At 46.0% G+C, this 27,246-nt stretch overlaps 1 protein-coding gene and 2 long non-coding RNA genes across 3 annotated transcripts in view; all 3 read left to right on the top strand.

The window, feature by feature from the left end:
- Window positions 1-9,487, top strand: part of LOC116967569 (NACHT, LRR and PYD domains-containing protein 3-like) — a 128,160-nt gene extending 118,673 nt beyond the window's left edge. The window contains exons 7-10 of the mRNA XM_033014187.1: window positions 1,622-1,793; window positions 1,894-1,959; window positions 7,815-8,433; window positions 9,436-9,487. Coding sequence (XP_032870078.1) covers window positions 1,622-1,793; window positions 1,894-1,959; window positions 7,815-8,433; window positions 9,436-9,487 — 909 coding nt within the window. The remainder of the gene's footprint in view (window positions 1-1,621; window positions 1,794-1,893; window positions 1,960-7,814; window positions 8,434-9,435) is intronic.
- A 404-nt stretch (window positions 9,488-9,891) lies between these two features.
- LOC116967638 lies at window positions 9,892-10,990 on the top strand. Its single transcript, XR_004410286.1, has 3 exons — window positions 9,892-9,996; window positions 10,148-10,318; window positions 10,587-10,990. It is a non-coding gene; the product is annotated as an uncharacterized LOC116967638 (long non-coding RNA).
- Window positions 10,991-19,545: 8,555 nt separating this feature from the next.
- Window positions 19,546-25,591, top strand: LOC116967646. Its single transcript, XR_004410294.1, has 3 exons — window positions 19,546-19,580; window positions 22,807-22,808; window positions 25,581-25,591. It is a non-coding gene; the product is annotated as an uncharacterized LOC116967646 (long non-coding RNA).
- The last annotated feature ends 1,655 nt before the right edge of the window (window positions 25,592-27,246 follow it).

The following is a 27,246-nucleotide window of genomic DNA, read 5'->3' as shown; positions in this document are numbered from 1 at the left end:
TTACAATTTATATTAATGATCTGGATGAGGGAATTGAAGGCAACATCTCCAAGTTTGCGGTTGACACTAAGCTGGGGGGCAGTGTTAGCTGTGAGGAGGATGCTAGGAGACTGCAAGGTGACTTGGATAGGCTGGGTGAGTGGTCAAATGTTTGGCAGATGCAGTATAATGTGGATAAATGTGAGGTTATCCACTTTGGTGGCAAAAACAGGAAAGCAGACTATTATCTAAATGGTGGCCGATTAGGAAAAGGGGAGATGCAGCGAGACCTGGGTGTCATGGTACACCAGTCATTGAAAGTAGGCATGCAGGTGCAGCAGGCAGTGAAGAAAGCGAATGGTATGTTAGCTTTCATAGCAAAAGGATTTGAGTATAGGAGCAGGGAGGTTATACTGCAGTTGTACAGGGTCTTGGTGAGACCACACCTGGAGTATTGCGTACAGTTTTGGTCTCCAAATCTGAGGAAGGACGTTATAGCCATAGAGGGAGTGCAGAGAAGGTTCACCAGACTGATTCCTGGGATGTCAGGACTTTCATATGAAGAAAGACTGGATAGACTTGGCTTATACTCGCTAGAATTTAGGAGATTGAGAGGGAATCTTATAGAAACGTACAAAATTCTTATGGGGTTGGACAGGCTAGATGCAGGAAGATTGTTCCCGATGTTGGGGAAGTCCAGGACAAGGGGTCACAGCTTAAGGATAAGGGGGAAATCCTTTAGGACCGAGATGAGAAGAAACTTTTTCACACAGAGAGTGGTGAATCTCTGGAACTCTCTGCCACAGAGGGTAGTTGAGGCCAGTTCATTGGCTATATTTAAGAGGGAGTTAGATGTGGCCCTTGTGGCTAAAGGGATCAGGGGGTATGGAGAGAAGGCAGGTACGGGATACTGAGTTGGATGATCAGCCATGATCATATTGAATGGCGGTGCAGGCTCGAAGGGCCGAATGGCCTACTCCTGCACCTATTTTCTGTGTATCTATGTATCTAATTGATAAATAAAATAAACAAAAGTACATTTGCTAAAATCTACAATATAAACAAATGTCAGTTATTTATGCATCTGTGGGAAGAGAAGCTGAGTTAATGTGCAGTGAAAAGGTATGAGCTGCAGGAAATGTACAAGAGAGGGATGTCTTTGATCAGGTAAAACTGAGGCAGGTATAGAAATAAAAAAGTTATCTGATCAAAGAGTGAATGTGGGCTCAGTGGGTAAGAATGTAGATGAAAGAACATAATAGCTTCAAACTACAGAGCAGGAAGAAATGCAGGTTGGACTGGACATGTCCATTCCCAGTGGGATACAGTCCATGTGAGGCCAAAAGGAATTGGATAAATTTCACATCAATTTCAGCACAGCCATCATTGGCCTGAATGGCCTGTTCCTGTGCTGTACTCTGCTGTGTTCTCGGACACTGCCAGGTGTGAAGTGAGTTTCACACTGTCAGGACTCTGGGAGTACACGGTTTGTCAGCACAGTGTCATGGGTGTAATGAGAGGCAAATCAATGCCTGTCATTATGCTCAAAACTACAGGAATTTCCCATCACTGAACAGCTAATTCCCTCCCCATTAGCATTGTCTCATTCACTTCTCCATATATTCATTGTTGTTCTTCACAGAGTGTCGCTGAGCTTGTGGTAAAGGGACACCGCAGAGACAGTTCCATACTCTTCCTCAGTCTGGTGATGGGGAAGGGTAACCGTGCCCGGCGGGTGATGTGGGAATCCTTTGTGAAAATGCAGAATGAATTACCAAAGCTGAACAAAATACTGAAAGAAATCCAGGAGCTCGGTACGGTAAATCAACACACTGAACTGAATATCACATTGAAACACTGGAGTTAACAATGTTATTCAAGTCTGGTTTAATGAATGCTCGTTGGTTTCAACAGGTCCTGATCCACATGAATACATGAACATCATCAGAGGTTTATCTGTATTACCCTCTCATATGGAAGGTGAGTGTTGAAATATACAGTTCACATCAATGACTTGTTAGAATTGATATAATACTGAAACTGTTTAGAGCTTTGCAGAATCGGAAATCAGAAGATCAAAGGTACGGTGAAAAGCTTTTGTTGCGTGTTATCCAGTCAGCAGAAAGACAATACGTGATTATAATCGAGCCATTTACAGTATAGATAAACTATGAGGGAATAAGGTTTAGTGCAAGGTAAAACGAGGAAAATCCGACCTAGGATAGTCCGAGCGCAACCAAAGAGGTAGATAGTAGTTCCCAGATCAATTATTCTCTGACATACACTGGAACTATTACACTGCATTATTTCAACTCCTCCAGGCGTTAATTGTACAAAGCTGCAAAATGTCAGGTATGGGAGAGATCTGTTAAACCCAGTACACATCCGGGAGACGGATTGCACAGTGATGCCCCACACACTCCTGGCAGGGTCCTGACACACTGTGTAACCCCACACACTCCTGGATAGAGTCCTGACACACTGTGTAACACCACACCCTTCTGGATGGGCCTGACACACTGTGTAACCACACACACTCCTGGATAGAGTCCTGACACACTGTGTAACCCCACACACTCCTGGATGGGTCTCGACACACTGTAACCCCACACACTCCTAGATGGGTCCTGACACAGTGTGTGTGTGTTTCATCCGTGACTACGCTAAAACGCTGCGCTTTTAGCATTTCGCGAACTATTTTACTTTCACATTCGCAAATCCCCTCATAAAATTCACTGCTGCCTGCCTCTCCTCCACTCCTCCCCCCCCCAGCCCGGCTCTGTCACGCTGGCCGAAGACTCGGATCAGCTGCTTTTCGCCGTCCTCGCTGGCGGCCAGCAGGCTCCCGCCCGCCCCCTCCCCCTCCCTGTACTCGGGGTCTGAAGCGCCGAGGATGCGAGGCCATGGAGCTGAGGCTCACTCTCAGGCTGACGGCTGGTTAGTGTGTGTTTGACGCCTCAGGCCGCCCCCTCGCAACGGGTCTGTACTTGGTCTAGTCATATTTATAAATACATATAAATCAAAAAAATATATATTTTTTAATATATAGGGGCGAGGAGAACAATATATGTATATTATACATATATTATATACTAGACCAAGTGCAGACCCACTGGGTCTGTTCCCTCAACGTGCGGTTGTGGGGGGGGGGAGGCGGCATGCAGCGTCACACACTAACTACCCCCCCCCCGCACTCATGCCAATGGAGGGGAGAGAGGGGGATGAGATGAGGAGAGGTGGGGAGCAGGGAGGGGGAGGGAGGGTGGAGGGAAGGGGTAGGGGTGTGTGGAGGGGAGGGACGGTGGGGGAGGGGATGGAGGGGGAGAAAAAGAGGGGGGGGGAGAGGAGAGGGAGGGGGGTGAGAGGAGAGGGAGGGGGCGAGAGGAGAGGAGAGGGAGGGAGGGGGGGGGGAGAGAGTGCCTTTTTACTTCAACCCAAACAACCATTTGCAGGCAGTGCTTTTTTACCTCTAACCATATTTTCATTTTCAAACAAAATTAAGGGTACTCGCAGTGCTGTAGACATTTGCCAGTGTCATTCAGAGCTCTGATTGAGGCACACCACTTGCAGAGACTGATTGAGGCACACCACTTGCAGAGACTGATTGAGGCACACCACTTGCAGAGACTGATTGAGGCACACCACTTCCTGGTTTTATAGTCCCTCCCCCTCCCTCCAGCAGGGGCAGCAGAGAGAATGGGGAATTTTGTAAAAACATTAATATCTCTGTCAATTTTCATCGACGGGAAAAATACTCGGCACACATGCGGCGGAGGGGGGCTCTGAGCGAGGTGGCCAAAAATAACGGCCATAGGTGACGGCGTACTCTCGGAAATCGCAGCGCAGAAAGCCAAAACCGGTGAAGAACAGACTTTTAGTAATATAGATATGTTTTTACATTTGCGCAACACGGTACCCTATATCGCAAAGATTTTTTTGCCACCTTACTCACCGTTCTCTGCTCCAAACGCACCAAGTTTTGTTCCGATCGGTGGAATATTACAAAAGTTATGAAGGTTTAAAAAATCGTAAGATCAGCAGATTTGTCTTCTCACCTGTGATCACCATGAAGGTAACGCCCCTTCTGGCACCTACTGTAAATCACCGGGGCAAGGAGAACAAGGTCCCGGAGGCGGGGCTGATTGAGTCCACAAGACGTCTGCTGTGACCACCTCCGCCCTTCCCACACACCCTTCCCCTTCCCCCTCCCCCAACACCCACCTTCCCCCACCCTCCTCCGCCCCTTCCCCCACATCCTACCCTCCCCCACATCCTACCCTCCCCCACATCCTACCCTCCCCCACATCTTCCCCTCCGCAACATCCTCCCCTCCGCAACATCCTCCCTCCCCGACACCCCCCTTACCCCCCCTCTCCCACATATGGTTTGTGTAATATTCCGTTTTCCCAAATTACGGTAAAACTGGCGATAATCTCCATGTTCATGGAGTTAAATCTGAAACGGTAACTTAAAGAAGCAACTTATCAAATACGGTGTCGGCTGGGCTTGAAAATTGAAAAAAAAAAAGATTTTATAAAATGCGCTGATATTGCCATTGTTGATGCTTGTACTAAAAGCCACATCTGAATATTACTATCTTTTTTTTTAAACCTAGAGACTTATGCCGCTTGTCCCACTTAGGAAACCTGCACGGAAACCTCTGGAGACTTTGTGCCCCGCCCAAGGTTTCCGTACGGTACCCAGATGTTGCAGGTGGTTTCCAGAAGTAGCAAGTTGGGAGGCTGACATAAATCTCCGGGAACCGCACGGAAACCTTGGCAAAGTCTCCAGAGGTTTCCGTTCAGGTTTCCGAAGTGGGACAGGGGCGTAAATGTAATCATTTTAATGCCTCCGCCCCACATTAAATGAAGATTGACAGCAAAGTAACCTATTGATATCACAATTTCTAACCTATGTAGTTATATCACCCCATTTAAATATAATTTATACCTAATACTTTAAAATACAACTTGTGGTTGAAAGATGCAACAGTAATCAAATTGACCCTGAAGTTATTCCACAATAAATTGAGCCATTAATATCTCGATCATAACAGTGACAATGGTAAGTACATGGAGCTGTGGTGCAAGCTGACTCGAATTGTGTAATCACAGCTGCAGACTAATGGGGGCCCCCCATTAATGTGCCTTAATATAATAAAATTAATGTGCGGCGCTAGCATTTCTAACGTGGCGCTGCGTACTCTGCACTTGCAGGCAAAGATACTAATCACAAAGCCGGTTCGGAAGATGGCGCTAAAAATCACCCATGACCTACTACGACTTTTTCGGAGAGTGGACCATCTTGATCCGCACTATGATCTTTGCACACAACTGGCAGCGTCCTGACACATCGTGAAACCCCACGCACAGCTGGCTGTTACTGACACTGTAAACCCCCCACTTACCTGGCTGTTCCTGACACTGTAAACCCCCCCCACACCTGGCTGTTCCTGACACTGTAAACCCCCCACACACCTGGCTGTTCCTGACATTGTAACCTCTCACAAACCTGGCTGTTCCTGACACTATAACCCCCAACACATCTGGCTGTTCCTGACACACTGTGTAACCTCACACACCTGGCTGTTCCTGACACTGTAATCCCCCACACACCTGGCTGTTCCTGACACTGCAACCTCTCACACACCTGGCTGTTCCTGACACACTGTGTAACCCCACGCACACCTGGCTGTTCCTGACACTGTAAACCCTCACACACCTGGTTGTTCCTGACACTGTAAACCCTCACACACCTGGCTGTTCCTGACACTAAACCCTCACACACCTGGTTGTTCCTGACACTGCAACCTCTCACACACCTGGCTGTTTCTGACACATTGTGAAACCCCACGCACACCTGGCTGTTCCTGACACTATAACCTCTCACACACATAGAAACATAGAAAATAGGTGCAGGAGTAGGCCATTCGGCCCTTCGAGCCTGCACCGCCATTCGATATGATCATGGCTGATCATCCAACTCAGTATCCCATACCTGCCTTCTCTCCATACCCCCTGATCCCTTTAGTCACAAGGGCCACATCCAACTCCCTCTTAAATATAGCCAATGAACTGGCCTCAACTACCTTCTGTGGCAGAGAATTCCAGAGATTCACCACTTTGTGTGAAAAATGTTTTCCTCATCTCGGTCCTAAAAGATTTCCCCCTTATCCTTAAACTGTGACCCCTTGTTCTGGACTTCCCCAACATCGGGAACAATCTTCCTGCATCTAGCCTGTCCAACCGCTTAAGAATTTTGTAAGTTTCTATAAGATCCCCCCTCAATCTTCTAAATTCTAGCGAGTACAAACCGAGTCTATCCAGTCTTTCTTCATATGAAAGTCCTGACATCCCAGGAATCAGTCTGGTGAACCTTCTCTGTACTCCCTCTATGGCAAGAATGTCCTTCCTCAGATTAGGAGACCAAAACTACGCAATACTCCAGGTGTGGTCTCACCATGACCCTGTACAACCGCAGTAGAACCTCCCTGCTCCTATACGCAAATCCTTTTGCTATGAATGCTAACATACCATTCGCCTTCTTCACTGCCTGCTGCACCTACATGCCTACTTTTAATGACTGGTGAACCATGACACCCAGGTCTCGTTGCATCTCCCCCTTTCCTAATCGGCCACCATTCAGATACCAGTCTACTTTCCTGTTTTTGCCACCAATGTGGATAACCTCACATTTATCCACATTATACTGCATCTGCCATGCATTTGCCCACTCATCCAGCCTATCCGAGTCACCTTGCAGCCTCCTAGCATCCTCCTCACAGCTAACACTGCCCCCGTGTCACAGCTTCGTGTCATCCGCAAACTTGGAGATGTTGCCTTCAATTCCCTCATCCAGATCATTAATATAAATTGTAAATAGCTGGGGTCCCAGCACTGAGCCTTGCGGTACCCCACTAGTCACTGCCTGCCATTGTGAAAAGGACCCGTTTACTCCTACTCTTTGCTTCCTGTTTGCCAGCCAGTTCTCTATCCACATCAATACTGAGCCCCCAATACCGTCTGCTTTAAGTTGTCCTTTCCCCAACTGTACTTTCCCCACTTTGCTTCCAACCATGCAGGGAAACAAAATGTCTTTCTAGTTGAAGCTTCTTGCAGTTTTTACTTATAACTGAACAATTGACTCTCACTTCTGGTCATCCCAGTCCCACTCTGTCCCCTCTGTCTTTGGTCCACCACACAAACCGTGGGTGAATCACAGATTAGTACCTCATCTCCCAGTACAATGTGTGACAGCCTTCTGGACTCAACATTGATCGCAATGCGTTTCGATGATCAGCATCACCTTTCCCCTTCCATTTCTTCCTCCCCCCCCCCCCCCTCTCTCCCTCTCTCTCTCTCTCACTCTCACACCCGCGCTCTCTCTCTCTCTCCCTCCCCTTTTGCTCCTCCTCCGTGCCCACCTCCTTCCTCATACCCTGATTCCCCCCCTCCCCACATGTGCTGCCTGAGCTGCTGGGTATTTCCCTCCAGATGTCCCTCTGACAGAACACCCCATGCCCTTTACCCTGTCTGTGCCCAGCAGATCAACACTGGCTTTTTCAAAGTCTGTGTTCAAACCCAAAAGAAATGCAAGCTGTGTTTGTCATGGGAGAATCAACAATAGGCCAAGGATGGACCAGTGAACTGTCTGGGGAACGGTCTCACTTTCACAGCGCAGTTAATATCACAATCTGCTTGGCTGATGATTTTCTCAGCCGTGGATCGCCGTTAATTTAATTGAAGGGCATTGAACTAATTCCTGTAATAATGAATGTTGAGTTTTGAGTTGAGCCACCTAACATTGTGTCCATTATCTGCCTTTTCCCGTGCAAGATGTTCAACAGAAACACAAGGAGACTCTGCGAGCACAGACTGAAACACTGAGCGTGAACACGATCCTGATGAAGGAGAAGGTTAAGGTTTTCCAGTTGCTTGATCGATATGCTGAGCTCACAATCATCTCCACTGTTCGAGATCGGAAACTGGTGGAACATGAGCTGCTGGCAAGAGGCCGGGACCATGAAGAGTGGAGAGAGAAATGTCTCCGGAGAGAACTGGAAAAAATCAGGACTGATCAATTGTTCCAGAGCAGCTTTACCCGGCGTAAAACCCGATCTGGGAGTTCAGCATCAGTGGCCGGAGTCGCGGGGATTGGAAAAACAACAATGGTGCAAAAGATTGTTCATGACTGGGCCACGGGGAAAATATACCAACACTTCCAGTTTGTCTTCAGTTTCAAATTCCGGGATTTGAACACTATTAACTGCAGAGTAAATCTGAGGGAACTGATTCTGGATCAGTATCCATACTTTGGGAATATCCTGGGAGAGGTCTGGAAGAACCCAGAGGGATTGCTGTTTATATTCGATGGTTTGGATGAATTCAAGGGCAGAATCGATTTTGCTGACAGTCGGAGAGATACAGAACCTAAGCACCAGTGCCCAGATCCCGAGTGGTGGTGTGAAGTGTCTGACATTGTGTACAGTTTAATCCAGCACAAGCTGCTCCAAGGGTGTTCAGTGCTGGTGACCACCCGCCCCACCGTGTTACATTTACTGGAAAAGGCAGAGATCAGTGTCTGGGCTGAAATCCTGGGATTTGATGGTGTGGAACGGAAGGAATATTTCACCAGGTATTTTGAAGATCAGTCGGTGGCAGCAGCTGTTTTCAAACACGTGAAGGAGAACGAGATCCTGTACACCATGAGCTACAACCCCTCCTACTGCTGGATCCTCGGCCTGACATTGGGCCCCTTCTTCACACAAACACACCGGGACCTGCAGCGAGTTCCCAAGACCATCACCCAACTATATTGCTACTTTATTTACAACATCCTGAAAAACCACGGCAGTGAGATTGAGAACCTCCGTGAGGTGTTACTGAGGGTTGGTCAGATGGCCTTCACTGGAGTGTCCGAGAAGAACATTGTGTTCACAGATGGAGATTTGATCAAATATAATCTGCAGCCTTCCCAGTTCCTGTCCGGGTTCCTGATGGAACTATTGGCGAGAGAGCATTGGTGTACACCTTCCCGCACCTCACCACCCAAGAGTTTGTAGCCGCACTCACACAATTCCTGACTGTAGATCCCGGGATTATTGTGAAATTCCTGTCTGAGGCCCACAGCACGACAGACGGGCGATTTGAAGTATTTCTCCATTTTGTTGCTGGTCTCTCCTCCCCATGGTCAGCTCGGGGCCTGGAGGAGTTTCTGTGTCCATTTCCTAATCAAACAACCTGCCGAGTGATTGACTGGGTGAAGGAGGAGGTTAAACGTCAGATTAGAAATGCAGGCAGTGAGTATGGTAAAAGGAGGCTTCTGAACACGATGCACTACGTTTGAGTCTCAGAATCCTGCACTGGCTCAGCAGATACTGGGATCTGTGGAAACACTTTCATTCAGTGGACTGGGACTGACCCCGATTGACTGTGCGGTCCTGTCTCATGTCATCAGGCACTGTGATACAATCAAACACTTCGAACTGTGGAACTGCCGCATTCAGTGAAGGTCTCCAGCGGCTGGGACTGGCACTGCACAAGTGTCAGTACTTAAGGTAACTGTCCGTTTGTTGCTAACACTGAACTGTAAACATGTTTCACTATTTTGTTATTCCTTCCAGCACCCCTTCTATGAGGTCGACACTAAACCTATTTTACCCTCCTCCGAGTTGGCGGAGGGCCACGCCATCCCCCCGCCCCCCCCCCCCCCCCCCCCCCCCCCCCCCCGGTTCACGCGTGTTGCAGCCGTTCTCTGCACGGGGAACATTTCCCGGTTAACGGGGAAAGAGAATAAATAGTGAAAGTCACCAAACAACACAACGACAGAGATTTATTCAATCATTCGCTGAGGTGCTTCAAGAAATATCTGTTTGGGAGAAGTCCCGGGGTTTGTATCAGTTTGTTTCTTACTCTGTCTGATTGTTTTTAGACTGGGAAACAATGACCTGCGAAATTCTGGAGTGAAACCGGTGTCTGCGACTCTGAGGAACCCGGACTGTAAAATACAGAGACTGGGGTAAGTCCCAGACTGTGAGAGATTGTGTTTACACTCACTGGGTGTCTGACACTGAACATTAATATGATCAGTAATTGTGTCACTGATAAACATTGAGGATTTGCACCGTCTCCTGTCTCTCTGTGTCCCTCACCCTCTCTCTCATCTCCAGGCTGGCCAATGTCGGTCTCACAGATTCTGGAGCCGAGGATCTCATCTCAGCTCTCAGTACAAACCACACGGTGACGGAGCTGAACCTGAGTAGGAATAAACTGGGAGATTCCAGAGTGAAACTGGTGTCTGCGGCTCTGAGGAACTCGGACTGTAAAATACAGAGCCTGTGGTAAGTCCCAGACTGTGAGAGATTGTGTTTACAGTCACTGGGCGTCTGGCACTGATCAGTAATTGTGTCACTGATAAACACTGGGGATTTGCACCGTCTCCTGTCTCTGTGTCCCTCACCCTCACCCTCACCCTCACTCTCTCTCTCACTGAGTCTGAAGAAGGGTTTCGGCCCGAAACGTCGCCTATTTCCTTCGCTCCATAGATGCTGCTGCACCCGCTGAGTTCCTCCAGCAAGTTTGTGTACCCTCACTCTCTCTCATCTCCAGGCTGGACGATGTCAGTCTCACAGATTATGGAGCCGAGGATCTCGTCTCTGCTCTCAGTACAAAGCCCTCACTGACGGGACTGGAGCTGGGATTCAACTCCCTCACAGACTGATGTGTCCCCGCTCTCCGCCGCCTCATACAGGCCCTCCCGAGTCTGAAACGGATCTGGTGAGTGTTTGTGTTAATGTTTAATGTGATAAAATATCAGGGGATCCGCGGGCTTCTCCTGTGATTTTGTTGTGTAAATGTTGTTGAAATATTAACCCCAGTCCCAGTTATTGACACTGTTGTTTAATCTGTTTATTTCCTCTTTATTCCTCGACTGTTTCAGGCTGTATATGAATCAGTTCAGTGAAGATGGACGGAATCAGCTGAAGAGTCTGCAGGAACCCAGACCCGGACTGAGTGTGATCTGTGATCCTCCCGGGGTGTGAACGTCGCCATTCTGAGGACCGGATATTATTGGCCGATTCACCACCCTCCCCTTTAAACGGCCGCCCTCCCCTTTAAACGGCCGCCCTCCCCTTTAAACGGCCGCCCTCCCCTTTAAGCGGCCACTCTCCGGGTTGAAACCCCAACGGTTCCCGGGCTGGGCGGGCGGTGACGTCAGAGACGGCCCTGCCTGCTGTCACGTGACCCGGATACGCGGCGCTGCTGCCGGATATCCGGTGCTGCCCCCAGTAGGGGACAGGGGAATTACAGCTGGACCTGCAGGATCCCGGATGTGATGTCATCATCAGCGGCCCTGCTCCTGCTGCGGATTGATGATGACATCAGCAGCATTGTTCAAACTGTTCATTCACACAGCAATGTCTGTTACTGCTTTATCATCTGTAAATCACATGTAAATAGTTTATTACAGTAATAAATATTGTAAGTCAGTGAATATCTGGCCTACTAATATTTGCAGAACTCAATAAACACTTGGCAATTCCAGACTCCCGAGAGTCATAGAGAGAATACGGATTCTTTTAAGTCAATCTTTAGTTTAATAAAATTCAATACAAAACACTTGTTAAAAGCATGGGCAGATGGTACAACGCAAGTCTCAAGGACAAAGAGCAGGTGCAACAACTAAGGCAAGAAATTGTCAACGGCCTGGAGACCATCAATCAGACCCTACTGCCTGGGAAAATGAAACTCTGGTGCCTACAGTTTGGACTCCTTCCTCGGACAATGTGGCCACTGACCGTTTATGAAGCCCCAATAACAACTGTGGAGAAGATGGAGCGAACCATAACTTCATACGCGAAGAAATGGCTCGGTGTCTCACGATGTCTAACTAACATCGGCCTATATGGCAAAGGGGTCCTGGAACTACCTCTCACTAGTCTAACAGGAATACAAGTGTTCTAAAGTAAGACTCCAGATGACACTGAGGGACTCTAGAGACAAGACCATCAGTGCTACTGCGCTGCCCCTAGTAACTGGCCGGAAGTGGACACCATCTGATGCAGTACAGCAAGCTTCATCAGCCCTGAGGCACAAAGACATCGTGGGGCAAGTCCAGCAGGGAAGAGGAGGCTTTGGCCTTACGACAAGTAAACCAACTTGGCGAAAGGCCACAACATCAGAGCGGAGGACATTGGTGGTCGAGGAGGTGCGGCGACAGGAGGAGGCCGCAAGAAGTGCAAAGGCGGTCTCTCTTGCCAAACGGGCAATGGATGCAGTGGGAAGGTGTGGTGCGGAGGAAGATCAGCTGGAAAGAATTATGGGAAATGGAAGCAAGCAAGATCAGCTTCATCATCAGAGCGACTTATGACGTGCTTCCATCACCAAAGAACCTCCATCAGTGGTACGGCGAGGATCCAACCCGTGCCCTCTGCCCAACTCCAGCGACCTTCAAACACATCATGGTAGGCTGCAAGACCAGCCTCACGTAAGGGAGATATACGTGGCGGCATAATCAGGTACTAGAAAGCCTGGCATCAGCCCTTGAGAACAGGCGGTGTGCGACCAACTCCTTGCCTCCGAGAGCAAGCAACCCCCCCCCCCCCAAGGGCAACAACCTTTGTCCGAGAAGGACAGAAAACATCTAAACATCCTTCCACCAGATCAGAAGAAGGAAACCTATGCAGGGCCCGTGACTGGAGGATGCTGGCGGACATCGGCCGACAACTAATTTTTCCACCTGAAATTGCTTCCACCAACCTCAGGCCAGACTTGGTGTTCTGGTCCCCTTCACAGAAGACTGCTTACATCATAGAGCTCACAGTTCCATGGGAGAACTCTGTTGAGGAGGCCTATGATCGTAAGAAGCTGCGCTACGCAGAGCTCGCAGCAGAGGCAACACAGTGTGGCTGGAACACCAAAGTCTATCCAGTTGAAGTGGGATGCAGAGGATTTGTTGCGTCATCTACCATCAGACTGCTGAAGGAGCTTGGAATCCTCGGTCAGGCTCTGCGGAAGACCATAAGATCACTCTCGGAGGCGGCTGAAAAAAGCAGCCGGTGGATTTGGCTCGAGTGGAAAGACCCATGCTGGGCCCCAAGTACATCAGGGTGAATCTTTGGGACGGTTTGACACGGGACACGCGCTGAGGGTTGATCATCCTGCAGCGGGCCGCCCTTGAGGGTGTATAGTGTTAAAAGGCCGAAACACCCAGTGATGCAAGAGTACACTACTGATGATGTGTTCTGTGCCCAACTGTCCTGAAGGTTACCCAGGCAAAGATATACGTATCCCCCCCCGCCCCCCACCGATGTTGAGCGTCTACCACTCTCAACAATCAACGAATGTCGTGAAATGCTCCCCACCTATTGGCACAAGGGACTTCTTAACATCTTGTCCTGTGTACTTGATTCCAACTTAACAATTTCTAACACAGCGCTGTAGAGTTCTTAGCACTCGCCACACAAGCCAGCAGCTCCGAGGTGCAAGTTCTAAGAAATGACTAACAGTCCAGAAAAGCAAAGATTATAGAGTCATTAAGCATCCGTATACAATATTACAATATGGTACGACACATTCTTATCCTATCAGCATTGTCATTAGGCATAGCTTATTAGCATCATCCAATCACCTAAATTAACAAATATAATTTATGTATTTGTTATCCCACACGTGCAATTTGTACAAACTGTTGTAGAACTTCATTTATCGTAGTGGTGAATCATTTTGCGGTTTGGGTGTTACTCAGGTACAGGCAAGATGCGTCCTACACAATACTAGCCGTACGTGCGACCACAACTCATATGCCGCTGATAGTAGTAGTACATGAGGTGTGTGAACAGCCCCCCAACACAGATAATAGTCAGTACGTGCTCAAGCAAACAATTCATACAGCTCCTTAGCACTGTTAAGAGATGGCAATACGTACTTTCAGCAAGCAGTTTCTTAGCACCGATAACAGTCAGCATTTTCACTGTCAGTGAAGCATACAACCCAATAATAAGAAAACTGAATAGTTATGTTTATTATTTGTAATCTTGTTTTATTCTTAATACCACATTCCCCCCTTTGATCATTCTAATGACCACTAATCGTATAATAACACATGCGGAGATTCATCAGCAATGGTTTATTAGTCATCCAAGTTTATTCTTAATCTCGTGATGCTATATAACCCCCAAAACCTGGACCACGTAGGTCGAAGGCTGGCTTGTTGACACCAATGCTGTTCCCTACACGTCTGCTGTGCCTCACACCCTAGCCCTTACGGTGCTTAACTATACTGGACTTAATACCACTGGTCTATCTCCATTTTGCTCATTCTAATACATTCGCCTTCTAACAATTCTTTCTTACATTGCGCATTTACCATCCTTTCAACTTCCTCACCCTTCAACCTTTGGATGCTTTCATAGAAACATAGAAAATGGGTGCAGGAGTAGGCCATTCGGCCCTTCGAGCCTGCACCGCCATTCAATATGATCATTGCTGATCATTCAACTCAGTATCCTGTACCTGCCTCCATACCCCCTGATCCCTTTAGCCACAAGGGCCACATCTAACTCCCTCTTAAATATAGCCAATGAACTGGCCTCAACTACCTTCTGCAGCAGAGAATTCCAGAGATTCACCATTCTGTGTGAAAAAAGGTTTTCCTCATCTCGGTCCTAAAAGATTTCCCCCTTATCCTTAAACTGTGACCCCTTGTTCTGGACTTCCCCAACATCGGGAACAATCTTCCTGCATCTAGCCTGTCCAACCCCTTAAGAATTTTGTAAGTTTCTATAAGATCCCCCCTCAATCTTCTAAATTCTAGCGAGTACAAACCGATTCTATCCAGTCTTTCTTCATATGAGAGTCCTGACATCCCAGGAATCATTCTGGTGAACCTTCTCTGTACTCCCTCTATGGCAAGAATGTCTTTCCTCAGATTAGGAGACCAAAACTGTACGCAATACTCCAGGTGTGGCCTCACCAAGACCCTCTTCCTCTAAATGTTGAAGCAGTATTTTATTAGTACCCATGCATCCCATAGCCTGCCTGAGCTTACCTAATATGCACTTAATAATAGTAATCTCAACAAACAAACAGTACAATTATTGTAAAACATATGACATATTTTCTGTCACCTCAACGCTAGTACACCCGTAGCCCGTCTCATTCCAAGAAGAGGGGTATCTCGAATTTCCTTTCCTTGTCACATTTACACACATGGCGAGTAAGATTTAGGCAATTTTTTGAAGAGGTTACTAGGGAAATTGACGAGGGTAAAGCAGAGGATGTTGTCTATATGGACTTTAGTAAGGCCTTTGACAAGGTTCCTCATGGAAGGTTGGTTAAGAAGGTTCAACTGTTGGGTATAAATGCAGGAGTAGCAAGATGGATTCAACAGTGGCTGAATGGGAGAAGCAAGAGGGTAATGGTGGATGGTTGTTTGTCGAGTTGGAAGCAGGTGACTAGTGGGGTGCCTCAGGGATCGGTGTTGGGTTCTTTGTTGTTTGTCATGTACATCAATGATCTGGATGAAGGTGTGGTAAATTGGATTAGTAAGTATGCAGATGATACCAAGATAGTGGATAATGAAGAGGATTTCCAAAGTCTACAGAGTGATTTAGGCCATTTGGAAGAATGGGCTGAAAGATGGCAGATGGAGTTTAATGCTGATAAATGTGAGGTGCTACACCTTGGCAGGACAAATCATAATAGGACGTACATGGTAAATGGTAGGGAATTGAAGACTACGGTTGAACAGAGGGATCTGGGAATAACCGTGCATAGTTCCTTGAAGGTGGAATCTCATATAGATAGGGTGGTAAAGAAAGCTTTTGGTATGCTAGCCTTTATAAATCAGAGCATTGAGTATAGAAGCTGGGATGTAATGTTAAAATTGTACAAGGCATTGGTGAGACCAAATCTGGAGTATGGTGTACAATTTTGGTCGCCCAATTATAGGAAGGATGTCAACAAAATAGAGAGAGTACAGAGGAGATTTACTAGAATGTTGCCTGGGTTTCAACAACTAAGTTACAGAGAAAGGTTGAATAAGTTAGGTCTTTATTCTCTGGAGCGCAGAAGGTTAAGGGGGGACTTGATAGAGGTCTTTAAAATGATGAGAGGGATAGACAGAGTTGATGTGGACAAGCTTTTCCCTTTGAGAATAGGGAAGATTCAAACAAGAGGACATGACTTCAAAATTAAGGGACAGAAGTTTGGGGTAACATGAGGGGGAACTTCTTTACTCCGAGAGTGGTAGCGGTGGGGAATGAGCTTCCAGTGGAAGTGGTGGAGGCAGGTTCGTTGGTATCATTTAAAAATAAATTGGATAGGCATATGGATGAGAAGGGAATGGAGGGTTATGGTATGAGTGCAGGCAGGTGGGATTAAGGGAAAACAGTTCGGCACGGACTTGTAGGGCCAAGATGGCCTGTTTCCGTGCTGTAATTGTTATATGGTTATACGTAAACATATTTTCTGCTGGGGTGTTCCATAGTATCCTCGTATATACTCTGTTATCTATAACGGGTGGGTGTGAACAATCCTTCAACTGAGGTGGAAGGGTAACATTCTACCGACTCAGGCAAAAACAAAGCATCATGTTTCCGTAAGAACAACTTCTGATCACTCTGTGTTGTCCAAATGCCACTTTCTCCTTGTTTGTATGAGCGGTTTCCATTCCTCTAGCCATGGGTTAGTAACCAAGGCCTCTTTATAGCACAGTTCATCATACAAATGTTCCTTTGCCAAGTTGTCTTCCAAGGGATTCCGTCTGCAGAAAAGGTCAAATTTGCACTCCCCAAACCAACAGGGTAATCCCCACAGGTGTTGGTTATCTAAGTCTACCTGCTGATCAGGCTGGCGCAGTATCCCATTACAGTAGTAGATCTTGGTGACGTTCCAGGATCCAAAGACATCAGGGCCATTGCACTGTACCACATCTCCTTTACAGAGGTGTAAGACTCTATACGCATGTCCTGGGACACATCATCAAATCTCTCCTTTATTTCCCTCTATCTGCAGTAGCATCAGGATGCATGGCAGGATAAATCACCTCATTTCAATTCATCTGGAATATACAAAAAGTCTGGCAAAAAGCTCGTTTCTAACTAAATTGACAATCATTCAAGTTTAAACGTCATTCAGTCAGTCCAATAATCAGTCGCATTTCTTAACAATATAGTAACTAAAGTTTCAAAAACTAAACTTATCAAGATTCAACTAAACATTCAAAAATTAAAATTATTAAGATTCAACTAAACTCATAAGGATACAAGTAAACATAAGGATGCAACCCAAGCAAAGCAGAATTGTAAAAACTAAAACAACTCTGCAGATCGACAGACCTTGTTTGCTGGCTACACGGATAACCTTATCAGAGTCTAGCAGAACAAGATAAAGCACTTTTTGCAAGAAGCACTTTTGTGCAAGAAGTTGGAGAATCTTATTCGGGCTGATTTAAAATAAAATTACTCTTCTCCATCACTCTTCTCCCCCCTTTTGATTGAGCTCCCCAATCAATTTGCAGTGGTGCAGATGAACCGATTCAGCGCGACCCACGACTTTAGCACGACATAGCAACCTGGCTCAATATTAGATGGGACTTTGAGCACTGGTGCTTCACCATATGCAGCCCTGACCTGTGAATGAGAAGCTTCAATCCATTTCATTTGTCCACATGGTTTCGCGCACAGATGGTACTGGCGCTGTTAGGCAGACACGCGGCAACTGCAGTTTTATACATCGCAGTAACTGCCTAGATATATGATTTATTAACAACACCTTTGTATTCGCTCATTTTACAATCCCTGATTCTGTCTATTGCAATAAACACATCCTTTGTAAAATCAGTTACACACAGAATCTTTTAAACATACTATACTCAGTCCCTTGAGTATTTATATTTTCTCTTGGTCTGATTCATTCAAAAACATAATACCACCACACACATGAGAGGTGCTAACGCAAACTTATCCATTTACTGAAAACATCAACAATTACAACAACATACTTATAACGCTGACATCTTTCCAACTCAATGTAGTCCATTTGCACGGTCTCAAAGGGACCTGCTGATCAAGGGGTCTTACCTGGTTCACAAGGCAAGCCCTTACCTGGATTATGCTGCTGGCAAATCAGACATCGCTGGGACAATTCCAGATGTTTTGGATGCCACCCGGTCTCTGAAAGCATATCACTTACAGCCTTGGCCCTACAATGAGTTGCAAAGTATACACATTCAATAACCCACAACGCAAGTTCGTCAGACATACAAGTCTGTGCGGCAGGCGTAACCCATAAGCTAGTGACAGGATCGTACATACACCCTTGGTCCTGCCACAGCTGTTTTACCTCTGCAGGAGCGTCCCCCTGTATTTGAAGTACTTCTTGGATGGTTGGCATTCCTTTTTCCGAGGGAGACTTATTCCTAGTATAATTTTTAGTCTGCCTCATCATTCGGGGCACAACAAATTGGTACATCCTAGAAACGTTCTTAACCGCCTCGTCGGCAAGGCGATTTCCTATGTCTCTGGGGCTTTAGCCCGTAGTATGAGCAAGCTGACTAGATAATGGCCTGTAGCAAATTAGAAACCAATTTTTGTAAGATATCACTGTCGCTGAAGAGGTTAGAAACCTCCCCATTCTTCCATAATTGTCCCTAATCATGAACCACTCCAAAGGCGTGTTGGGAGTCCATGTAAATATTTGCAGATAGTCCTTCAGCCAGGGTGCAGACTCTAGTCAGCGCAAATAGTTCGGCTTGCTCACATATTCGTTTTTATTTTAACCATTACCTGGGCTTCCTTGTCTCCAATAGAACAGATTTTCCAATCCATATTATTGGTTTTAATAGCCATTGCGATGCTGGAAGACAAGTAATTCATACACATAGCACAAAATTGTGGCCAGTCATTTCCTTGCTGATACTGAGTGTCACCTGACTGGTTGCCGTAGATGGTTTTAAACTTTTCCAGAAAATCTTCTGCAGCCTCTCTTTCCTCTGGTTTCATATCCAAAACCTTTGATATATTGATTGGCTGCTGGGGAATGAGGCTCACGGCTGCCAACATAAGCTGTAATACTCAATTGCTGTTAATACTTGCTGAACTAGTGCCCATAAATCTTGGGAACCGGCGTGATATACGGATATCGTTCTTAAAAATTCAATGAAAGCTTGTGGATTGCACCTTCCCTTCTTGTTTCTGGGGTTTGGCTTTCTCAGCCAAGTGCTCCCTTTTATAGTCCCAACTGTGTGACCTCCTTTCCTCCTCGTTCTGCTTGTGCCTGGTTTCTAGACTGGGACCTAGCACGTCATGCTACGGGGTCTGTAAACTGGGGCTTCTCCTGGTTTGTTTGTGATGGGGCGCTAGGAGCCGAATTCCAATAATTTCCCCACGTTTCTCCTTCGTCTCCCTCTGCTAACTGAAAGCCAACCATTGAACTGCGCAGCCCTTTTTCACCGGTTTTAGATTCTCCTGCCTGTTTGTCCTTGATCTTATCTTTTTCCTTCACTTTCTCTTTCTCCTTCTCTCGTTTATTCCTTTCGTGTGCGCACTCTTGTTTCAATACCTCCACGGGTTTCGGAATTCCTCCACTTGTCAATTTTATGTCTAATTTGACTGCATTATCTTGCCAATTGGACAAAATGGTTTTATCTCGTTCTTCTTCACACTAATTTCGCCACAATTCAATAATTTTCTTACTCTTTTCACTCGCATTTCTTTTCCATATTAACTCCTGGGCTTGTTTTACCAGATCTGGATTTTTTTTTGGACCACCCAGGGGCCATTGTTCGCCAGCCAATTTCTTTTTTAATGCCCCTGATAATTCTCGGAATTGCTGAGAATATTGAGGATGCTTGTCACATAAATTTTATAAGGGGCTGCTAGGATTCTTGGTGGTGTCTAATACATTACCCATCTTAATATACTTATCACAGTTAATATATTTATCACACTTATTACTACAATATTCACAACCAACTTATTCTATACATAGTATTAATATTCTTATGCTTTATTCTTACAACAATATAATAATGACGTTAACGTTTTACTATTTCTTATTTAACAACTGTGGCTGATCACTGGATCCGAATTCAATCGTTTTTAACTACATCACCCCATTCCAAATGGTCGAGATTAATTTAGCACTGTCGGTGTTTAGCCGACCTGTTTCCAAGTCTTTATCTCGCCATTCCAAATGGTCGAGATTAATTTAGCACTGTCGGTGTTTAGCCAACCCAGTTTTCAAATCTTTATCTACCTTCTGCCATTCCAAATGGTCAGATTAATTTATCCAGTTCAGCCGTCAGTTACCTTTGGACATTCCCAATGACCGTGTCTCGCCATCCCAAATGGCCGAGTCTTTCCAAAAGTCTTATTCAATTTATCCAGTCTCTATTAGTCATTCCCAATGACCAATCTTTTCTCAAGTCTATTTATTCCATTTATCTAATCACTATTAGTCATTCCCAATGACCAATCTTTTCTCAAGTCTATTTATTCCAATTAACAAGGTTTGTTAGATTGACTTGATTCTGTAAAGGTCCCGTGCAACACAACAAAGAATGGACCACTGGCTACAGATCTACGGTATAGAGGATTACAAAGTGGTAATTTACTCACTCAGCCAGCTGGTTCCTCAAAACCGCTCCGCACGCAATGCAACTCTTATTTCGTTCGTTGAGTTGCCAAGGACCTAAAAGAATCCCACTTCTGACACCAAATGAGGATTCGGATTCTTTTAAGTCAATCTTTAGTTTAATAAAATTCAATACAAACACTTGTTACAACTTAACAATTTCTAATACAGCGCTGTAGAGTTCTTAGCACTCGCCACACAAGCCAGCAGATGCAAGTTCTAAGAAATGACTAACAGTCCAGAAAAGCAAAGATTATAGTCATTAAGCATCCGTATACAATATTACAATATGGTACGACACATTCTTATCCTATCAGCATTGTCATTAGGCACAGCTTATTAGCATCATCCAATCACCTAAATTAACAAATATAATTTATGTATTTGTTATCCCACACGTGCAATTTGTACAAACTGTTGTACAACTTCATTTATCGTAGTGGTGAATCATTTTGCGGTTTGGGTGTTACTCAGTTACAGGCAAGATGCGTCCTACACAATACCAGCCATACGTGCGACCGCAACTCATATGCCGCTGATAGTAGTAGTACATGAGGTGTGTGAGCAGCCCCCCCAACACAGATAATAGTCAGTATGTGCTCAAGTAAACAATTCATACAGCTCCTTAGCACTGATAAGACACGGCAATACGTACTTTCCGCAAGCAGCTTCTTGGCACCGATAACAGTCAGCATTTTCACTGTCAGTGAAGCTTACAGCCCAATAATAAGAACACTGAATAGTTAGTCCTTTTTATTATTGATAATCTTGTTTTATTCTTAATACCACAATAGAGTGATACCAGACTAAGTGGGACCCGTTGGGTCCCAGCATCACACGGGAGGGCTGGTCACCCAACGTAATATTCCACCTCTCGACCAATTCCAATATTGCTCGCCAGTGGGGCGGGGTTTCTGTCGCGCTAGTATGGGAGTTGTGGGCTGAAATACTGGTTTCCAGAGGGCTAGTATAGACATTGTGGGCCGAATGGATTCTTGGGCTGGCAGCCAACACAAACTTTTTTTAAAAAGGCGAGGCAAACAATTGGGCTGCAGCCACCTGACAACCAAAATTTATTTTGTGAACACAAACTTTTTTAAAATAAGGCGAGGAAAACAATTGAGCTGCAGCCACCTGACAACCAAAATTCATTTTGTGAACACAAACTTAAAAAAAAAACGGCGAGGCAAACAATTGGGCTGTAGCCACTTTACAGCCGCATCGACGGGACTCACCGTGGAGTAGACGTGCATTCGGTGTTATTCGCAGCTCTGAGAGCCGTGACCCTCTCGCTTCCTTGGTCTGGCAGAGACTGAGTGAAGCACTACACTTCCGGTTTTTATAGTCCCTCCTCACTGCCGCCAGCGGGGGCAGTAGAGAGAATGGCGAATTTGTTAGAAACATTAATATCTCTCTGATTTTTCATCTATGGGAAACATCCTCCGGTCACGGAAGGAGGAAGGGGGCTGTGAGCGAGGTGGCCAAAATGATGGCCGTAGGTGGCGGCATTCTCTCGGAAATCGAGGCACAGTGGGCCAAAAGCGGTCAAAAACAGTCTTTTAGTAATATAGTGTGGAAACAGGCCCTTCGGCCCAACTTGCACATACCGACCAACGTGCCCTGTCTACACTAGTCCCGCGTGTGGCCCATATCCATCTAAACCTGTCCTATCCATGTACCTGTCTTGGTTCTTGGTTCTTGGTTACTTGGTCCTCCAAAATATTCCAACTGGAATTTAAACGAGGTGTCTAACAGTTTTCTAAATATTGGGATCGTCCCAGCCTCAACTACCGCTTCCGGCAACTTGTTCAATACACCCACTGTGTGAAAACGTTGCCCCTCAGATACCTATTAAATAATTTCCTCTTCAGCTTGAACCTATGTCCTATTGTCCTTGATTCACCTACTCTGGGCAATAGACACTGTGCAACTACCCGATCTATTCCTCTCATGATTTTATACACCTCTATAAGATTACCCCTCGTGCTCCTGTTCTCCAAGGAATAGAGACCCAGCCTACTCAACCTCTCCATGTAGCTCACACCCTCTAATCCTGGTTAAGGATAAGGGGGAAATCTGTTAGGACTGAGATGAGAGAAAAAAATTACACAGAGAGTGGTGAATCTGTGGAATTCTCTTCCACAGAATGTAGTTGAGGCCAGTTCATTGGCTATATTTAAGAGGGAGTTAGATGTGGCCCTTGTGGCTAAAGGGATCAGGGGGCACGGAGAGAAGGCAGGTACAGGATACTGAGTCGGATGATCATCCATGATCATATTGAATGGCGGTGCAGGCTCGAAGGGCCGAATGGCCTACTCCTGCACCTATTTTCTATGTCTATATTTCTATGTAACATCCTCGTAAATCTTCTCTGAACCCTTTCTTGCTTGACAATATCTCTTCTATAACATGGTGCTCAGTACTGATAACAATACACTAAATGCGGCCTCACCAACGTCTTGTACAACTGCAACATGACCTCCAAACTTCAGTTCCAACGTCAGTGCCAACATGGGCGGTTTATGTTTTCACCAGGAAATTGTCCCCCAGTATTTTAATTCCCAGATCTTGGACGAGAGAAGGACCAAGGTCATCAAGTTCCGGGGCCGCGGAGCGTTTTTGAAAGTGTGTGGGGGGGGGGGGGGGGGGGGGGGGGGGCTGAGCGATCACTAATCACCGGCCTCGAGTAGGGGGGCGGGGGGTGGGTGGATGCCTCGTCCTCACGCAGCGTCTCGTGTGCGTATTCGCAGCCAACACGTGTGTATCCAGCCTTCGCCGGCCCGTGGCCGCGGGGGCTGCCAGACGTCTCACCTGGCCGACTAGGGGGTCTGGCGCCGGCACGGTGTCTGGAGCTTTGGGCAGGTGGCTGGAGTCGAGAGCGTGGCCGGCCTCGTGGATCCCAGTCTGGGATAGAGGGGAGAGGCGGTCGGGAGCGCTCGGGGGAGGTTGAGGATCGTCTCCCATCTGTAGGGCAGGTATCTGGGTGATAGGGTGTGTTGGCGACCGGGGCTCTAACTCTGGGACACGGGTGGGCAGGATGCTCGTATCTGAAGGACAGCGGTCTGGGACAATGTCCGGGGTAGCGATAACGGCGAAGCTGCGAGTGACTGAACGGGTCTCCCAATCCTCAACGTGAAGCAATCATGTACAATAAACATTTTACTTCGGAGTCACGTGAGTGACTACGTGAAGAAGGCCGTCCAGGCGCATGCGCGTCATATCGTCAGTCGCATTGCGCTGTGAGGACGCTGGGGGGGAACATCCAAGCGTTGAGTAAAGAAAACCTGAATGTAGGCAAGGCAAGGCAAGTTTATTTGTATAGCACCTTTCAACAACAAGGTAATTCAAAGTGCTTTACATAAAACATTAAAAGCATTGGAAATAAACACATATAAAATGACATTTAGATGTAAAACGATTATTAGATTATTCTGATACAATAATTACAAAATTAAAAGCAATCAAATAAAATATTTAAAATAGAATAAAACCAGGAATAGAAGTTACAGTGCAGTATAGGTAATTAATAAATTGTATTGTTTACTGAAAGACAGCGGCAAACAGAAAAGTCTTCAGTCTAGATTTAAAAGAGCTGAGAGTTGCAACAGACCTGCAGTTTCCCGGGAGTTTGTTCCAGATATGTGGTGCATAAAAACTAAATGCTGCCTCTCCATGTTCAGTTCTGGGTGGTTCGTAGCTAAGCTGAAGATCAGAAATGTATTTTGGCCCTAAACCATTCAGTGCTTTGTAAACCAACAGTAGTATTTTGAAATCAATTCTTTGACAGACAGGAAGCCAGTGTAAAGACCTCAGAACTGGAGTAATGTTATCTACTTTTTTGGTCTTAGTGAGGACTCGAGCAGCAGCGTTCTGAATTAACTGCAGCTGTCTGATCGACTTTTTAGGGAGACCTGTAAAGACACTGTTATAGTAGTCGAGCCTGCTGAAGATAAATGCATGGACAAGTTTTTCCAAATCCTGCTGAGACATAAGTCCTTTAATCCTTGATATATTCTTTAGGTGATAGTAGGCTGACTTTGTGACTGTTTTTATGTGGCTGTTGAAGTTCAGGTCTGAGTCCATGACTACTCCTAAGTTTCTGGCTTGGTTTGTTGTTTTTAGCATTACCATTTGAAGCTGGGTGCTAACTTTTGATCGTTCTTCCTTGGCTCCAAAAGACAATTATTTCAGTTTTTTCTTTGTTTAATTGGAGAAAATTCTGGTTCATCCAATCGTTGATTTGCTCAATGCATCTACTCAGTGCTTGTATTGGACTAGAGCCTCCTGGTGCTTTTGTTATGTAGATTAGTGTGTCGTCTGCGTAACTATGGTAACATCTATCTATCTATCTATCTATCTATCTATCTATCTATCTATCTATCTATCTATCTATCTATCTATCTATCTATCTTACTAAAACTCTGTTCTTGACCGCTTTTGCCGATCTGTGCTGCGATTTCCGAGAGAACGCCGATATATTTGGATAATATTTGTTCAATCTTGTTTTTGAATAATATAATCTATGTACAATTTTAAATTGAATTAGATTATGTCTTACATTAATTGAACATTTGTGAATATGTATCAAGTATTTTTCCCATGTAACCTTCATGATTTTTATCATCAGTTCCCGTTCCCACTCTTCTCTAAGTACCTCTGTCGATGGTAGGTCTATATTTAGAATCTATATTACTAAAACTCTGTTCTTGACCGCTTTTCCCGAGCTGTGCTGCGATTTCCGAGAGAACGCCGCCACCTACGGCCATCATTTTTGGCCACCACGCTCAGAGCCCCCCTCTGCCGCATGTGTGCCGAGGATTTTTCCCGTCGATGAAATATGACCGAGATATTAATGTTTTTACAACATTCTCCATTCTCTCTGCTGCCCCCGCTGGCGGCAGGGGAGGGAGGGACTATAAAACCCGGAAGTCTCCCGCTTCAATCACTTTCTTCCGGACCACGAAGTGAAAGGGTCACGGCTCTCTGAGCTGCAGCTCTACTCCGAGGTGAGTCCCCTGCATGTGCTTTTTCAGCCAATTGATATGTACGTTGTTCACCATTCACCATGGTCTGAAGTTTCTTGGCATTTTGTTGGAAAGAGTTTGTATATTTGTCTATCTATATTGTCTTTTGAAATGTGTATTGTATTGTATTGTATTCAAATTTATTGTCATTGTCTCAGTTAGAGACAACGAAATGAATTTCCCTTACAGGCAGTATCATAAAAATAAATAATAATAAATAATAAAACATATTAAAAATAAAATAGAATTTAAAAAAAAAGCACAAACACTGAAAGTCCACGACACAACATAACACAGTGGCACCAAGGTGAGGAAGGCACCATAGTCCAGCCAGCCTCCCCTCCGTTCTTCCCAGATGTTCACTCGTGGTCGAGGCCTTCCTAGCACCCGCAGTCGCCGCCCCGGGTGGCCCGATGTCCAGGCCCTCCCGCCGGGCTGGTGGAACGCCGTTGCCGAACCCTGACGGTGAACATCCTCCTCAGCGGCCCGTACCTCCCGATCAGCCGCCTCCCGCAGCCGGAGTCCGCAGCTCCCGTGACCGCAGCAGCTCCCGAGTCCGCAGCAGCGGCCGAGCCGGGCAGAGTCACAGGACCCCGCGCTGTCCATCAGCGCCGCCCGCGTTGGGAGCTCCGCAAACCGCAGCTCCATGATGTCGGTGCAGCAGGTCCAGCACTCCGGGCTCCAGACGGCGAGCCCCGGTAAGGCATCGCCAGCCTCGCGATGTTACAGCGCTGTCCCGCCGCTGCTGGAGCTCTGGTCGCAGGAAAGTCCACGCCAATCCAGTAGGTAGGCCGCTGGTGGGGGGGGGGGGGGCGAGGACGCGACTCGAATAAAAGTTGCGTCTTCACCAGGAAGCGGCTGAAGGACGGTATCCCCCGCACCGTGCCCGCTTCCCCCACATCAAAACACAAAAAAACACAAAAGAACACACTTTTACATAACTAAATAAACAAAAAAACAAAAAGATACCGGGCTGTAGGTGGAGGCAGCTGGCACCAGCGCCACCCGAAGTACGGATTGAACATGAAATGCATTTGCAAATTTGTCTACCCTATATTGTCTTTTGAAATGTGTATTGCATTTGTATATTTGTCTATCTACAATGTCTTTGAAATGTGTATTGAAAATAAAAACCATTTGCAAATTTGTCTATCTACATTGTCTTTGAAATGTGTATTGAAAATAAAAAGCATTTGTATATTTGTCAATCTATATTGTCTTTGAAAATTGTATTGAACATGAAATGCATTTGTATATTTGTCTATCTACATTGTCTTTGAAATGTGTATTGAACATGAAATGCATTTGTTATTGTTATAAAGCGTTTGCAAATTTGTTTCTCTTGGGTTTTAAAATGGTTGCACCCGTTTTCAGGTGACTAAAGCATGATGTCTATTGTCTTTGGAATGGTTATGTAAATTGAAATGCATTTGTTTCGACGTTTTCAGGCGAGTAATGCACGAATAAAGCTTTTTATTTGGACCAGAACTGTGTTTAAATTTAAAATTGGCGCTCATTTTGTGATTTTGGCGGTTGCAAGATGGCGGCGATGACGTCATTTCCGGTGATCGGTAAGCCGGCGGCGATGACGTCGTTTCCGGTCGGAG

Source organism: Amblyraja radiata, chromosome 40 (assembly GCF_010909765.2).
Source record: "Amblyraja radiata isolate CabotCenter1 chromosome 40, sAmbRad1.1.pri, whole genome shotgun sequence".
Classification (NCBI taxonomy): domain Eukaryota; kingdom Metazoa; phylum Chordata; class Chondrichthyes; order Rajiformes; family Rajidae; genus Amblyraja; species Amblyraja radiata.
Note: the sequence above shows the minus strand (reverse complement) of the source record. Positions and strands in the feature narration are given on the sequence as shown.